A 16,774-nucleotide genomic window follows, 5' to 3' on the forward strand; every position below is an offset into this window, starting at 1 on the left:
AGTCACCGGTTACTGATCTGGAGGGTCACTCCTATCAGAAGTGTACATTATCAGCTGTAGTTTAATACATCTTAATAAGCACTGCTATAAACTATACAAAAAATATATACTTTCATTGAATTTCTATCGTTTCATGATTGGTTACCAAAACCAGAGGCTAGAGTAACAACACCACATATTGAGCAAATAAGTGTCTTCCTAAAAGGCGATAAAGACATCCTTCCCACAGAAAAAAAGTAATCAGCACAGGTCATCGACACGACACACAAGGCGTTGACATATTTATTGTTCTTTTCACTGAAGATGTAACAAACCAACGCAAGGAAGTTACTCATGTTATTCCGTGCCGTGAAGGATATCTGCTACCGGTGGAGATACATCCGTGTCTTGTTTTGCATTGATAAAATGAACAGGAAACCGTTTATTTGCAGCAAAACATTTGGGGAAAACAAAACTTATTTCTTAATTTTATACGGGCTTAAATGAGATTGTATGAGGGGACAAAGCAACCAGAAACAAAATGAACCTGGGGATCAAATATTTGTTAAGACGGAATATACTATTTCTCAATAGGCCCACCAATTATAGGTATTACTTTGCTCAACAGAAAATGCATCTCCAGAGACAAAAAAAAGTTTGAATGATCGACTTTGAAAAAGTGCATTACTTCCTATAGTACGGTAGTCTTGATATGATACTGTATGAATGATTTATGTCAAGACTATTCTTTAGTACTACTATTGTTACTATAGTTCTTAAAAGGTTTCTGCCATCAGACAGACAGAGAACTCAGTCAGGCGGCACTTGGGGAGTTCATTGATAAGTATATGGGCTATTCAAAAATAACCTTTCATCCGTACTTTGGGGTATGGGCTTTGTACAAACACTCACTGAGACAGCCAAAGGGGAAGAATTGGAACATTGGAGTTGGCCCATAGACTTAACATCTGTTGACGTTAAGGAGACAGATGGAGTAAAAATGGCAATTCTTTTGAGAACATCTTACAAAAAAAGCGAGATGAGATTTTTTGCATCAGTGTCAATACTGCTCAGCCATTATCAAAACAGTTAGTGCCGACCAGCCAGTGAAGGGGTGACTCCCTTGCCCACTGCCCGTGCTGTCATTGTACTGTTCCCAGATATACCCAGTCTCTACATACTGTCTGTAAACATTGTTCATGATATTAGTTCTGAGTTCCTGGTAGAGGGCGGCTGCCTTCTCCTGATATGGCCCCTCAGTGTTGCCATAGTGGTGCAGGGCCCTGACGGCCAGGTAGTTGATGTTGATCCATATGGGGCCCCGCCAGTAGGGGGCGTCATGCTCAGTGTTGCGCTTCATGTAGAGCGGGTCGGCCCTGGACAGAGAGCGAAGGCCGTAGGGCGTCCACAGCTTGTCCGCGTCCCTCATGTCTCTGAAGATGTGCTCAAGCTTGGGTGAGTCGGGCGTCAGGACGTATAGCAGGAAGGGGAATAGGCTGATGTAGCCCAAAGCATTGACGAACTGCGACTTGGGGGCCCGGCGCACCGAGCGCACCAGGCGCGCCACGGGAAACTGGTGCCTCGGCTGCCCCGGGGGGACGTACACCTTCTCCTGCTGCAGCGACACCGCCTGCGTGTGGTTTCCATAGTCGCTGAAGGAGCGAAGCTGGTCTGACCAGTGCAGCTCTTCCAGCAGTGCGTTGTCGCTGAGCGTCTGGTGGGTGCGCTCGTACTCCTGGTGGGGCTCTCCCAGCAGCCGGGCCACGCTGGCCATGGTGCCCGACGCCAGGGCCATCCAGCAGTGCAGGTCCACATGGCGCTCCTCGGCTGATGGGTGCGAGGCCCGCGGATAGTCATCCAGGCCGGACGTCAGCGTCTTGGGATTGAGAAAGAGGTTGGTGTCCTTGTCGCGGCCCCGCCAGCGGTAGGAGTTGGGCAGCGGGCCTATCTGGGTGGTGTTGTACCACTCAAACCATGTCTGGAGGCGGGGGTAGAGCCTGCGGAGGAAGGGCAGGGTGGGCCGTGAGGACTCTGCGTCCGGATTGGCCTGGACCTGCTCCACCAGCTTCTGCAGGGCCAAGAAGAAGGTGGGCGGGTTGGCGTTTTCATTGCGCTGCACCACAAACTCGGCAGGGACCTTGCTGCGTGCCTCATCGCCCAGGATCTGCTCCCGGGGAATCCATCCCTCCATATTGACCAGGTCCAACCAGTGGGCCGTGGCCTCCCGCGTCACCTGCGGGTCCCACTTGCTGAGCAGCAGCTGGTGGAAGCCTTCGTCCCACAGGAACCCTCGGGGGAAAAAGGAGCGTGAGGGCACAGCGGTGAACAGGGCACCCTCAGGGTAGAGCAGCGGGTACTCGTTGTACACCGACTGGACCACCGACTGGCCGTAGAAGTAACCCATCCCACCCAGCATGTTGCTCAACGCCGCCTAGCTGAACTTCACCTGGGCATGGCCCAAGCCTTTGGCCTGGAGACCGAACGTCTTCTCGAACTTGGCATCGAACGCCGCCTTCCTCTCCTCCAGCTCCTCCGTCATGGCCGCCGCTGACAGCTGGTTGGGACGGTTGCGGAAGCTACCAGACTCGAACAGGACCTCAATCTGGAAGGGCATCTGGACGGTGACCTGGTGCAGGACAAAGTCGCTCTCCTTTCTGGGGTCGGCTGGTTTCGGCTGGTGCGGGGGCTTGTAGGTATCCACCGCGATGTACTGCCTCTTCTCGCCAGAGGGGGGGCTGTAGACGAATCTGCGGTTCAAGCTGTTCCTCACGATGTCCGTCAGCCTCTCCAAGCCTGGCGACAAGGTCTGGAGGTAGTTGTAGCTGAGGAAAGGAGGAGAGAAGACGAAGGTGAACCACCCTGAAGGTAGAGGGAATCTCTCATGTTCTCATCTTGCCAAAGCTTCCTCTCAGAATTGGAGCAAGGCACCAATACCCTTGACCTGCCATCACCATAGGGTTTTATACCCTTCAGAGTGCAGTGGCCTCCTGGAAAGTGGCATGACCTTAAACCTACATCTGTGATTTCATACTATTTCAGCCAAGGGTCAGGGATAAAGAATACCGCATACTGACCGATGTGTTATGTTGAATGAAAACAATGCTCCTTTTTAGTTCTTTATGGTCTAAATGGCAGACACACCTAACCCTAACCCTATTCAACGCTCTTTTCTGGCCTGCGTTATGGCTTGATTGTGTAACCTCCTCATGAAACCTTGCTGTCCCTTCAATATCTATGCATTGGAGTCTCTATTGACCTTGTCCTCACCACTGGAACAGATCAATGTCTCTCTGTTTCGTCCCTCAAAAGGTTGAACATAACCTATATATCAGAGCCAGAACAGCAGTTTGGCTGGCCATCTTCACCGCAGACACTGAGGACATGTCCCATCTCTGCTTTGTTTCTCAATGCATTGCTGTAGCAGTTGTGCCTTTATTAATATGCAATGCTTTGTTTCATACTACATGATTTCTGTCACCTATCATGTTTCTCTCTTGACAGGCTCACTGATTTTATTGAAAAAGATTGATTGTGCCCTTTCTAGTTTTTTCACTTAGAACATATTCTTCAGATATTTAGTATTGCTTGGTATTATTTAAATATTAGTTAATAGGGACTATTGTGGCACATTTGTCCACTGTTTGCAAAATTTGGGGTACATTCATTGAGTTCTATTGGTTTTGGGTACGAAAATGCTAACGTTAGCAGTTTGGGAGAGTACCTACCTGGCATACTTGGCACTGGAGGACTCCCCGGCAACAGGCTTGCGGAAGGTGATCTTGAAGTTCCCCAGCTCCTCTGAGAACCCAGTGATGGAACCCAGACGGTTCCTCTCCTCCACGTGGGCCTCCAGGGAACCCTGGATGTCGGCAGCAGCATAGAACATCAGGGAGATGATCGGCGCGTGCGGAGCCGAACTCTGGGGGAAGGAAGAACTGGGTCATGTTCAGTAAGAAGGAGAAAACGTTTTGAAACCTAGCGAAATGGGAGAGAAAAACTCTGCTCAGTAGCATTCTAATTTAAAAAAATAATATCAATACCAGGAGACAATATGAATAGTTTCAAAACTCAAATGTCTTTCAATGTAAGACAAATAATCGGAACAAAATATGCCTGGTTAATTGCCAGGTGGGTTTAAAGGTGTGTGAATGTATCCCACCACACTGTTTAAAGGTGTGTGAATGTATCCCACCACACTCACATGCTGCTTGGCTGTGATCCTCCAGGTCCAGTCCCCTCCGTGCTCACCGCCCATCCGCTTGACAAACTCCGTGGTGAGCGTAAAGTCGCTGTCATGGATCTCCTGCACACCAAAGCTGAGGCCATCATGCATCAGCCAGCCGTAGCCCTGCAGCCGGTCGCCCTGCTCGCATGTGTGCCTGAGGTTCACATCCACCTCAGAGAACTGGCGCATCCACATCATCCCTGGGATGTAGAGAAATGGAAACACAGAATTTATTTATTTAAATCATTCCCCAAAATATTAAATGTTAAACATGTACATGGATTATATATATAATCCAGGGTTTCCATTAGAAAAATGTGGCGCTGGACATTTAAGAAATGTACCGGATCCATATGCATTGGGTGCGTAACCTGATTAGAGCGTCCACCCACAGTGCTCAGAATGAAAGAAATGGCATTTACTTTATGGTAATTCATTTCAACAAAACATGCAATTCGAGGACGCAATAGCGTGTCCTTCCTACCGAATTCTGATGAGCAATTTGAAGAAGAACTGTCCACATTTACTTTTCCTCAGCCAATAAGACGAGTAACGAAAAACAAAATCACTAGCCTATGTCAATCCTATGTCAATCTGACGCGCTGAAGCCAGCCAAGTTGTCTGTGCACTTGAATGGCGAATGGGAAGCTCGTTTGAATTACCAATTGGAAAATAAAAATATAGGTCTAGGTTTAGTCTTCCAAACGGCCATATCGCCATGTTACAGCGAGGGTTTACGGAAGACAGAGGGACCACCTGTGCTAACTAGCTATCTAGCATGCTCTGAACACCTGTGTGTAATGGAAGGCCACCAGAAACATGTTGTCACCGAAAAATACTGTTGGCTGCAACTGTGATAAAGCCGGATAAAAGTGTACAGTATAATTTGCATTTGTAAAATGATTTTGATGTGAGATGAAAGTAAAGGGCTTTATGTTTCAGCAACTGAAAGGTTGCTAGACCAAACCCCCGAGCTGCGAGCTGACAAGATAAAAATCTGTCGTTCGGCCACTGAACAAGGCAGTTAACCCACTGTTCCTAGGCCATCATTGTAAATAAGAATATGTTCTTAACTGACTTGCCTAGTTCAATAAAAGGTTAAATCTTTTTTTTTCTAGAACCATATCGCAACTAAGAATCAATTCCCGTTTAGATAAGAGTTTTGGCTGCCAGAGCCAGTCTACCTCTGAAAATAACATAAGATCCTTGGACCTTAAGGAGTAACGGTAGAGTCCTAACATAAATCCTGATATAAACCACATATAATATGAGGATAACACAATAAGTGATACAACTTATTTCCATTGTGTTCCTCTGGTGTTTCGCAAACAGGTTAGTACCGCTTGCCACATAGCATACACAGTTATTTCCAGCTGACACTTTAGTCAATAGTATTGTCAATAGTATTAGCAAATATTTAAGTGTGAATGTAGAGAAACGACAGTCTTGTACCTGTGACAACAGATCTGGGGCTCCTAGTTTTCATCCCAAAGTAGACCTGGGGCCGGTAGGAGCCCCAAAACCTCTCAGGGGACACCTCAGCACTGGTGCTGTTGGCATCGAGGACGGGCGGCGAGTGGTGGAGAGTTACCACCCGTTTGGCCAGCGAGGAACGCATGTAAAGGGCATAGCAGAACCAGGTAAGGCTGAAGATGCAGAGGCCGATGGAGATATTGATGAAGATTTTGCCGATGTCTAGCTTTTTTTTCTTCTCCTTGCGTTGTAGGGTGGCAGGTTTCTCGTCTTTCCTTGTGAGAGGGGGGTCAGCCTCGCCGGACACCACTCTCTTCCTCTGCCTGCCCATCCTTCCAGCTGAGGAGGAAGAGAAGGATACTGTGGGTGAATCTCACATTTCTCTCCAATTCCTCACATCCTTCTCAACAAAGAGGGTAGCGAGGAGAGGATACGGGGAAAGGAATGCTCTCCACGTTTATAGGTAATATGAACATGTCCACACTATTTTCATAGCCGTGTATAAGTTCTACCCAGTACGTTATCATATTTGGTTACCATAAAAAGAATGGCATGCCAGTGCTCTTAGTTTATAGAATAACAGGGACAAAGTCATTACCATATAAACATTAGCCTAGACCAGGGATGGGCAACTGGCGGACCAATGGATGTGGGTACGCAGACCCACTGCGGTCCTTCATGATGAATTCCGTTTTTTTGTGGGCCACACCCCCATCAAAGTTGTCCATCCCTGGCCTAGACCTTAACTGCTTTTAGCAACGCTATCATTTACACACTAGCGTTGCTTGGAATTAGCTTGAGAAAAAATGAATATTCCGCAGGAATTTAATTTCAAATTCAACCACAAAGACCAGGGAGGTTTTCCAATGCCTCACAAAGAAGGGCATTTATTGGTAGATGGATAAAAAAAAACAGACATTGAATATCTCTTTGAGCATGGTAAAGTTATTAATTACAATTTGGATGATGTATCAATACACCCAGTCACTACAAAGATACATGCATCCTGCCTAACTCAGTTGCATGAGAGGAACGCAACCGCTTAGGGATTTTGCCATGGTGACTTTAAAAAACAGTTACAGAGTTTAATGGCTGTGATAGGAGAAAACTGAGGATGGATCAACAACATTGTAGTTACTCCACAATACTTACCTAATTGACAGAGTGAAAAGGAAGCCTGTACAGAATAAAAAATATTCCAAAACATGCATCCTGTTTGCAACAAGGCACTAAAGTAATACAGCAAAAAAAATGTGGCAAAGCAATTCACTTTTTGTCTTGTTAGGGGGAATTCCAATACAACACATTACTGAGTACACCCCTCATATTTTCAAGCATAGTGGTGGCTGCATAATGTTGTGGGTGTGCTTGTCATCATTAAGGACTGGGGTGTTTTTCAGGATAAAAAAATAAATGGAATGGAGCTAAGCACAGGCAAAAACCTGGTTCAGTCTGCTTTCCACCAGACACTGGGAGATGAATTCACCTTTCAGTAGGACAATAACCTAAAAGACACGGCCAAATCTACTCTAGTGTTGCTTACCAAGAAGACAGTGGCAGAGTTACAGTTTTGACTTAAATCTACTTGAAAATATGGCAAGACCTGAAAATGGTTGTCTAGCAATGATCAACAACCAATTTGACAAAGCTTGAAGAATTTTGAATAATAATATATAACATTTCTAAAGCGCTTTTCGTAGAATCTCGAAGCGCTTCAAGTGGAAAAAACAAAATAGCAATATATCATGACAGGTCAACCAATAGAGGCCAAGTCTTTGGAAGCTGCATCCTCCGAAGATGGAGAGGTTCATGGCTTGAACAGAGGGAGCCAAAGGATGGTAGATGATGGAGTCTGCTGATGATCTTGTAGAGGGCAAGTCTGGGAACCAGCCTGAGTCTTATAGCCACTGGACTTCTCCTCTTCCACTCTGTAGCACCCACTTGTGATGCCTCAGCAGCTCTGGGCTTCAGAAAGCTCACCACACAAAGTTCAGAACAGTAGCCAGTTGTCCTCACTACTGTGGCAGCACTGTTGTATACCTGTAGCTCCCATTCCTCTCACGCTTCAGGCGACTCCTCAAATGATGTTCTCAGAAGATCAGGAATTGGCAGTCAGATGAAACAAAAACGCAAAATCATCGGCAAATGTTGCACAATCCAGGTGTGAAAAGCTCTTAGAGACTTACCCAGAAAGACTCACAGCTGTATTCACCGCCAAAGGTGCTTCTACAAAGTATTGACTTAGGGGTGTGAATACTTCTGTAGATGAGATATTTCTGTCTAAAAACATGTTTTTACTATGTCATGGGGTTTTGTGTGTAGATGGGTGAGAAAAACAATCTATTTAATCCATGTTGAATTTAGGCTACAGCACAGCAAAATGTGGATTTACATTTTTATTTACTTAACTAGGTAAGTCAGTTAAGAACAAATTCTTATTTACAATGACGGCCTACCCCGGCCAAACCCAGACAACGCTATGCCAATTGTGCGCCGCCCTTTGGATCTCCCAATCACGGCCGGATGTGATACAGCCTGGATTCGAACCAGGGACTGTAGTGATTCCTCTTGCACTGAGACGCAGGGCCTTAGACTGCTGCGCCACTCGGGAGTCAAGGGGCATGAATACTTTCTCAAGGCACTGTATTATATGACAACATTGTGACGTTTTTGTTGGTTTTCGGCTGTTTGTGCACATCACATTTTTTCTCAAGGCAAGCCTAATTTCGGTAGCCGAAGTCTAGGCCCCTTCGTCGCTCATTGGGCAGACAGAGCGGTCTTCTGGTCAGGCTCCGTAGACGTGCACATCGCTCACAAGTATACTACTTGCCAATGTCTAGTCTCTTGACAAGGTAGACAAAATTCGAGCAAGTGTTACATTCCAGAGAGACATCAGAGATGGTAATATTCTGTTTCACGGAATCATGGCTTACTCGGGATACGTTATCAGTCGGTACAGCCACCCGGTTTCTTCACGCATCGTGCCGACAGAAACAAACATCTCTCTGGTAAGAAGAAGGGCGGAGGTGTATGCCTTATGATTAACAAGTCGTGGTGTGATCATAACAACATACAGGAACTCAAGTCCTTTTGTTCACCTGACCTAGAATTCCTTACAATCAAATGCCGACCACATTATCTACCAAGAGAATTCTCTTCGATTATAATCACATCCGTGTATATCCCCCCCAAGCAGACACCTCGACCTCCCTGAAAGAACTTCATTGGACTCTATGTAAACTGGAAATCACATATCCCGAGGGTGCATTTACTATAGCTGGGGATTTTAACAAAGCTAATCTGAAAACAAAGCTCCCTAAATTTGATCAGCATATCAAATGCTGGCAGAATCCCGGGCTGGCAGCATTCTGGATCATTGCTACTCTAACTTCCACGACGCACACAAAGCCCTCCCTCACCCTCCTTTCGGCAAATCTGACCACGACTCCATTTTGTTGCTCCCAGCTTATAGACAGAAACTAAAACAGGAAAGGCCCGTGCTCAGGTCTGTTCAATGCTGGTCCGAGCAATCTGATTCCACGCTTCAAGATTGCTTCGATCACATGGACTGGGATATGTTCCGGATAGCCTCAGACAACAACATTGATGTATACACTGATTCGGTGAGTGAGTTTATTAGCAAGTGCATCGGTGACATTGTACCCACAGTGACTATTAAAACCTTCCCTAACCAGAAACTGTGGATTGATGGCAGCATTTGCGCGAAACTGAAAGCGCGAACCACTGCTTTCAATCACGGCAAGGCGAACGGAAACATGACCGAATACAAACAGTGTAGCTATTCCCTCCGCAAGGCAATCAAACTAGCTAAGCGTCAGTATAGAGACAAAGTAGAGTCGCAATTCCACGGCTCAGGCATGAGACGTATGTGGCAGGGTCAAAAGTCAATCACGGATTACAAAAAGAAAACCAGCCCCGTCGCGGACACCGACGTCTTGCTCCCAGATAAACTCAACAACTTCTTTGCTCTCTTTGAGGACAATACAGTGCAACTGACACAGACCGCTACCAAAACCTGCCGGCTCTCCTTCACCGCGGCCAACGTGAGTAAAACATTTAAACGTGTTAACCCTCGCAAGGCTGCCGGCCCAGATGACATCCCTAGCGCGTCCTCAGAGCATGCGCAGACCAGCTGGCTGGTGTGTTCACAGACATATTCAATCAATCCCTATCCCAGTCCGCTGTTCCCACATGCTTCAAGAGAGCCACCATTGTTCCTGTTCCCAAGAAAGCTAAGGTAACTGAGCTAAACGACTATCGCCCCGTAGCACTCACTTCCGTCATCATGAAGTGCTTTGAGAGACTAGTCAAGGATCATATCACCTCCACCCTACCTGACACCCTAGACCCACTCCAATTTGTTTACCGCCCCAATAGGTCTACAGACAACGCAATCGCAATCACACTGCCCTAACCCATCTGGACAAGAGGAATACCTATATAAGAATGCTGTTCATCGATTACAGCTCAGCATTTAACACCATAGTACCCTCCAAACTCGTCTCCAAACTCGTCAACTCGTCGGGATCGCCCTTTGCAACTGGGTCCTGGATTTTGACGGGCCACCCCCAGGTGGTGAGGGTAGGAAACAACATCTCCACCCCGCTGATCCTCAACACTGGGGCCCCACAAGGGTTTGTTCTCAGCCCTCTCCTGTAGAGGTCGACCGATTATGATTTGTCAACGCCGATACCGATTATTGGAGGACAAAAAAACGATACCGATTAATCGGCCGATTTTTTTGAATTTATTTATAATAATGACAATTACAACAATACTGAATGAACACTTATTTTAACTTAATATATCAATAAAATCAATTTAGCCTCAAATAAATAATGAAACATGTTCAATTTGGTTTAAATAATACAAAAACAAAGTGTTGGAGAAGAAAGTAAAAGTACAATATGTGCCATGTAAGAAAGCTAACGTTTAAGTTCCTTGCTCAGAACATGAGAACATATGAAAGCTGGTGGTTCCTTTTAACATGAGTCTTCAATATTCCCAGGTAAGAAGTTTTAGGTTGTAGTTATAGGAATTATAGGACTATTTCTCTCTATACAATTTGTATTTCATATACCTTTGACTATTGGATGTTCTTATAGGCACTTTAGTACTGCCAGTGTAACAGTATAGCTTCCATCCCTCTCCTCGCCGCTACCTGGGCTTGAACCAGGAACACATCGACAACAGCCACCCTTGAAGCAGCGTTACCCATGCAGAGCAAGGGGAACAACTACTCCAAGTCTCAGAGCGAGTGACGTTTGAAACGCTATTAGCGGGCACCCCGCTAACTAGCTAGCCATTTCACATTGGTTACACCAGCCTAATCTCGGAGTTGATAGGCTTGAAGTAATAAACAGCGCAATGCTTAACGCATTGCGAAGAGCTGCTGGCATAACGCACGAAAGTACTGTTTGAATGAATGCTTACGAGCCTGCTGGTGCCTACCATCGCGCAGTCAGACTGCTCTATCAAATCATAGACTTAATTATAACATAATAACACACAGAAATACGAGCCTAAGGTCATTAATATGGTCGAATCCGGAAACTATCATCTTGAAAACAAAACGTTTATTCTTTCAGTGAAATACGGAACCGTGTCGCATTTTATCTAACAGGTGGCATCCATAAGTCTAAATATTCCTGTTACATTGCACAACCTTCAATGTTATGTCATAATTACGTAAAATTTGGGCAAATTAGTTCGCAATGAGCCGGGCGGCCCAAACTGTTGCATATACTCTGACTCTGCGTGCAACGAACGCAAGAGAAGTGACACAATTTCACCTGGTTAATATTGCCTGCTAACCTGGATTTCTTTTAGCTAAATATGCAGGTTTAAAAATATATACTTCTGTGTATTGATTTTAAGAAAGGCATTGATGTTTATGGTTAGGTACACGTTGGAGCAACGACAGTCCTTTTTCGCGAATGCGCACTGCATCGATTATATGCAACGCAGGACACGCTAGATAAACTAGTAATATCATCAACCATGTGTAGTTATAACTAGTGATTATGATTGATTGATTGTTTTTTATAAGATAAGTTTAATGCTAGCTAGCAACTTACCGTGGCTTCGTACTGCATTCGCGTAACAGGCAGGCTCCTCGTGAGGCAGGTGGTTAGAGCGTTGGACTAGTTAACTGTAAGTTTGCAAGATTGAATCCCCCGAGCTGACAAGGTAAAAATCTGTCGTTCTGCCCCTGAACAAGGCAGTTAACCCACCGTTCCTAGGCCGTCATTGAAAATAAGAATTTGTTCTTAACCGACATGCCTAGTTAAATAAAAGGTGTAAAAAAAATTATTAAAAAATAAATAAATAAATAAAAATCGGCATCCAAAATTAAAGATTTCCGATTGTTATGAAAACTTGAAATTGGCCCCAATTAAATCGGCCGTTCCGATTAATCGGTCGACCTCTACTCTCCTGTACTCCCTTTTCACCCATGACTGCGTGGCCATGCACGCCTCCAACTCAGTCATCAAGTTTGCAGACAACACTACAGTGGTAGGCTTGATTACCAACAACAACGAGACTGCCTACAGGGAGGGCCCTCGGAGTGTGGTGTCAGGAAAATAACCTCACACTCAACAAAACAAAGGAGATGATCGTGGACTTCAGGAAACAGCAGAGGGAGCACCCCCCTACCCACATCGACAGGACAGTAGTGGAAAAGGTGGAAAGTTCCTTGGTATACACATCACAGACAAACTGAAATGGTCCACCCACACAGACAGCGTGATGAAGAAGGCACAACAGCGCCTCTTTAACCTCAGGATGCTGAAGAAATTTGGCTTGTCACCCAAAACCCTCACAAACTTTTACAGATGCACAATCGAGAGAATCCTGTCAGGCTGTATCACCGCCTGGTATGGCAACTGCTCCGCCCACAACCGTAAGGCTCTCCAGAGGGTAGTGAGGTCTGCACAACGCATCACCGGGGACAAACTACCTGCCCTCCAGGACACCTACACCACCCGATGTCACAGGAAGACCAAAAAGATCATCAAGGACAACAACCACCCGAGCCACTGCCTGTTCACCCCGCTGTCATCCAGAAGGCGAGGTCAGTACAGGTGCATCAAAACGGGGACCGAGAGACTGAAAAACAGCTTCTATCTCAAGGCCATCAGACTATTCAACAGCCATCACTAACTTTGAGTGGCTGCTGCCAACATACTGACTCAAATCTCTAGCCACTTTAATAATAAAAAATTGGATGTAATAAATTATCACTAGTCACTTTAAACAATGACACTTCATATAATGTTTACATACCTTACATTACTCATCTCATATGTATATACTGTACTTATTACCATCTACTGCATCTTGCCTATGCTGCATGGCCATCACTCATCCATATATGTACATATTCTTAATCATTCCTTTACACTTGTGTGTATAAGGTAGTTGTTGTTAAATTGTTAGATTACTTGTTAGATATTACTGCACGGTCGGAACTAGAAGCACAAAGTTTCGCTACACTCGCATTAACATCTGCTAACCATGTGTATGTGACCAATAAAACTTGATTAGATTTTCTTGTTGTTCAAGTGAAGGTCTTTAAAGGGAGTATGCGAGCACACTCCTTCGGAAACTTGTCTAGGTGCCAGCCGAACCAAAGCATGCGGAAGCCTTTAGCTTCTGCTCAGCAATGAGTCTGGATCTGAGTAGCTCCCCAATGATTTCCAGAAAGCAAACATTCTAACCGTTCTAATTGGTCACAGAAACCGATGGGTTGGGCCAGAGACACGTGGGTAAAGCAGCATTTTGAAATGATTAAATTGGCTTTGATACTCCAATTGCTGATGACTTGCTTTGTACAACACCCCTTATTTTAAGTTCACCAAGAACTAGCAGAATAATTCAGTTTGAGTTGTCAGGCAAATCTCGCTGAGAAACTGCATGGGTCTACAACAGACCTACGTTTGGGAATTCTGTTTATTTATACATTTCATTAGATTTTTTTCTTCTGGAATTTCGCCTGCATAAGGACAAAGCCTACAGTCAATCTACAGAGTAAATTGAAATATAATTTTGTTCACTTCTGGTTTCCGGCGGACTATTCAGTTATTTTGTAAGCTAATTGCCAACTACGCCAGTGTGTAAATACTAGCGTTTCTAAAAACAGTTAGCCTCGACCTCATCTTCAGCTTTTAGCCTGGCTAATTATAATGCACCTGCCACTGCTAGGAGGTAACATTGCTTGCAACTACAGAACTAGCTAGTAGTTTGCTACCTAGCTAGCAAATGTAATGTTGCCTCGTCGACTATGGAAATTATTAACCTGCAAAGTTGCATAAATAAATACCCTTTAAAACTATTACAACATTAAAAAAATGTAGTTACTGCGCTAGGCAAAGCATACATTTAAGCCTTTCGGCTAAAGCTAACTGGCTAATGAATGATTAGCAAATCGGTGGCTGTCACTAAACTATCGGGCAGACCTGTTTTAGCACGAGTTTGCATAATTTTTAAACAAGCTTTTCTGCCAATAATGCAGCACATAAATCACCGAGAAATGTACTATATGTAATATGGACAGTAAATGTAAAACTCACATTTCAAATGCACATAATTCGCGCTAGTTCTTGATCCCCTCGCTCTCGTAAAACACTGACGTGTACACAGTGCTGACTGCCCACGCCAGGGGCCTATTCATTATGCCCATTCTGTTGCTAAATGTTTCTTACACGGAAGAAAACATAACACCTACCTGCATTACTCGACTTTAAACTCGTTTGTTGCAAAACGGAACGTCGCAACTCTGATTACACCACAGCTCGAGTTATCTGGCCAGAGGCCACAACATTCAATCCATGCACACCATTCTATTCTGTAAGGAACAGGCTGAAAATATATATACTTTTGGACATACTGTACACAGTCCTGAACCATTGCATCAGTAGTTGACTATGACATTTGGGACTATGCCATCCTAAATGTGTTCACTAAACCAGAATATGCAGATATTAAGTCCAACTTCATGTATTCGAATTGGGCCAGGTTGTGCAATGCATTATAGTGTTGATCATTGTTTATCATTCAAGTCCATCAATTTTCTATCCAGTATGGAACAAGCATTAATTTGATTGTCATATGCCTTAGCAATAGCATGTAACAGGAACTGGTTATACAAAAATGTCCCCAAAGAATATTACACTGAAGAGAAATATGGAATTTTATTGAAATTATTGTATAATGAACTGCATGAGGAAGGGAGTTGGAAACAGTTTAACCTTTTAAAGTGTTTTATAGCAATACAAAGATGGCTCTGTGAGGCGTGTGTGTAAAAACCCATGTTTTCTTTTTGCGATGCATTGAAATCCGTAAACTGTAGTTGGTGTGATTGTATATGTAACAAAACTGGATTTTCCTAAATGTATCAGCTATGAACTTTTCAAAACATAAACGCTGTTAAAATAAGTGAAATGGAGAATGGCAATCAGGAACAAGTGGTTCCGAGCTGATGACTAGGAATAAACGCTGACGTCAGACGCCTCCTCTCAGCCCTAGGTGGCGATGACCACTCACTTCTAGCTCCTTAAAGCCATTCCCAAACCAGTTTATGTAACAAAACAGGGGTGATGACACACTCAACCTCACTAGTTGTTGCTTTTTTTAAATCAATCAATGTTTCCCCCATCCTGAACTCTCACATTACGATTGAGCTTATTACTTTACATATTGGTCAACAAAGGCAGGAAAAATCCATTGCATTCTCATACGAGACCCTAGATCAGCGATAAGACTTGTTTCCTTCGCGCTCTCTTAGGGCCAGACCTGGGTTCAAATGTATTTTCAATTACTAATTGAGCATTTGATGTAGCCTGCCTGGAGTGCCTGAAAGGTAGGGAGACAAAATTCATTAGTTTCATTGTGCCAGACAAGTCTAATCAAGCACAAAGTATTTGATAAACCTACTTTTTAAACCCAGGTCTGCCTAAAACATATTCCACTAGATGACATGTAAGTTGGAGTATATGAGAATGAAACATCACAATACCAACACAAAAGCCTGCAAGGTGTTCCAGTTTGTCAACAGCTCAGCGAACGGAAGAGGGGTTCTAGAGACCCTGCGTATTTGCACTGTATATTTAGAGAGACGCTAACCCTCCCATTCTGACACTCGATTACAGTGTACTAGAAGGGAGAGGCCTTCCACTAAGGGGAAGAAGGAAGGCCCTGATCTGGGCTCTAGTTATAAACCTGACAGGCTTTTGTGACTGCTGCTGTGCTTATGACAGTTTAAGAACCCTGCCTAGGAACAGTTGAACCACCCTGCCTGTGGAGTGGACAGATAAATAACCCAACTGACAGAGCAAAATCACCATCAAAAATAAAAAATTAAGAACCATATAACTTTGTCTTTGTGTAATTACAGAAACCTTTGGCCAAACAAATGCAGAGGTCCATGTCATTCCAAAGAGCGATTCAGTTCATAAGAGCTTGCGATGCAGTATGCTGATGACGAGTTGTCTTTTTTTGACAAGTGCTTTGTATTTTTACTTCTTTTTATGAGCGTTATACATGCAAAGCGAAAAGAAAATTAGAGATAGACAGTCACCGGTGTAGCAAAAAAAAAAAGCCAAAATAACCCGTGCCCAGCACAAGACATAATCCCTTTTCCACTTCCCATTGACCCTTAACCCCAGCTTAAGTGACTCCATTTGACCCCCCTTTATCCAGGGCCTTGACTCAGACTCAAAGAACAGACTGAAAAGAATGATCACCAACCCCGGAATAAAAAAAAAAAAATTACAAAAATTACAGGAGAAAAAAAAGTTTAAAAAAAGTAAAAGATTGCCCGTCTCCTCGGTCCTCCTTCACCTGATGTCAGCGTTGGTGTGTGGGTGAGTGAGTGGGTGGTGATAACAAAGGGCCGGAGATAAATCAGGGGACTCTGACCGCGAGCCCGCCCAGCCTCAGGCCTGCGGCTTGATGGGCAGAGGGACGCCGAGCACCCCACCTCCTCCACACTAGTTCTTGATCAGGCCCCCGTCTCCCTCACTCACAAACCGCTTCCGCCCCCTGATGGACAGACAGAACAGGCGATTCAGTACT

General features: G+C 44.5%; 2 protein-coding genes across 2 annotated transcripts in view; both read right to left on the reverse strand.

The window, feature by feature from the left end:
- Positions 1-233: 233 nt before the first annotated feature.
- Positions 234-14,326, reverse strand: LOC120035170 (mannosyl-oligosaccharide glucosidase-like). Its single transcript, XM_038981992.1, is given in 5 exon segments — positions 234-2,801; positions 3,705-3,898; positions 4,181-4,404; positions 5,657-6,016; positions 14,272-14,326. Coding segments are annotated over 4 exon segments (2,532 nt in total). The 5' UTR covers positions 6,009-6,016; positions 14,272-14,326; the 3' UTR covers positions 234-1,039.
- Positions 14,327-14,867: 541 nt separating this feature from the next.
- Positions 14,868-16,774, reverse strand: part of LOC120034993 (programmed cell death protein 4-like) — a 38,153-nt gene continuing 36,246 nt past the window's right edge. Inside the window, exon 12 of the mRNA XM_038981722.1 lies at positions 14,868-16,741. Within this exon, the coding sequence (XP_038837650.1) occupies positions 16,690-16,741 (52 nt within the window). The 3' untranslated portion in view covers positions 14,868-16,689. The remainder of the gene's footprint in view (positions 16,742-16,774) is intronic.

This window comes from Salvelinus namaycush, chromosome 42, assembly GCF_016432855.1.
Source record: "Salvelinus namaycush isolate Seneca chromosome 42, SaNama_1.0, whole genome shotgun sequence".
Taxonomy (NCBI): Eukaryota; Metazoa; Chordata; class Actinopteri; order Salmoniformes; family Salmonidae; genus Salvelinus; species Salvelinus namaycush.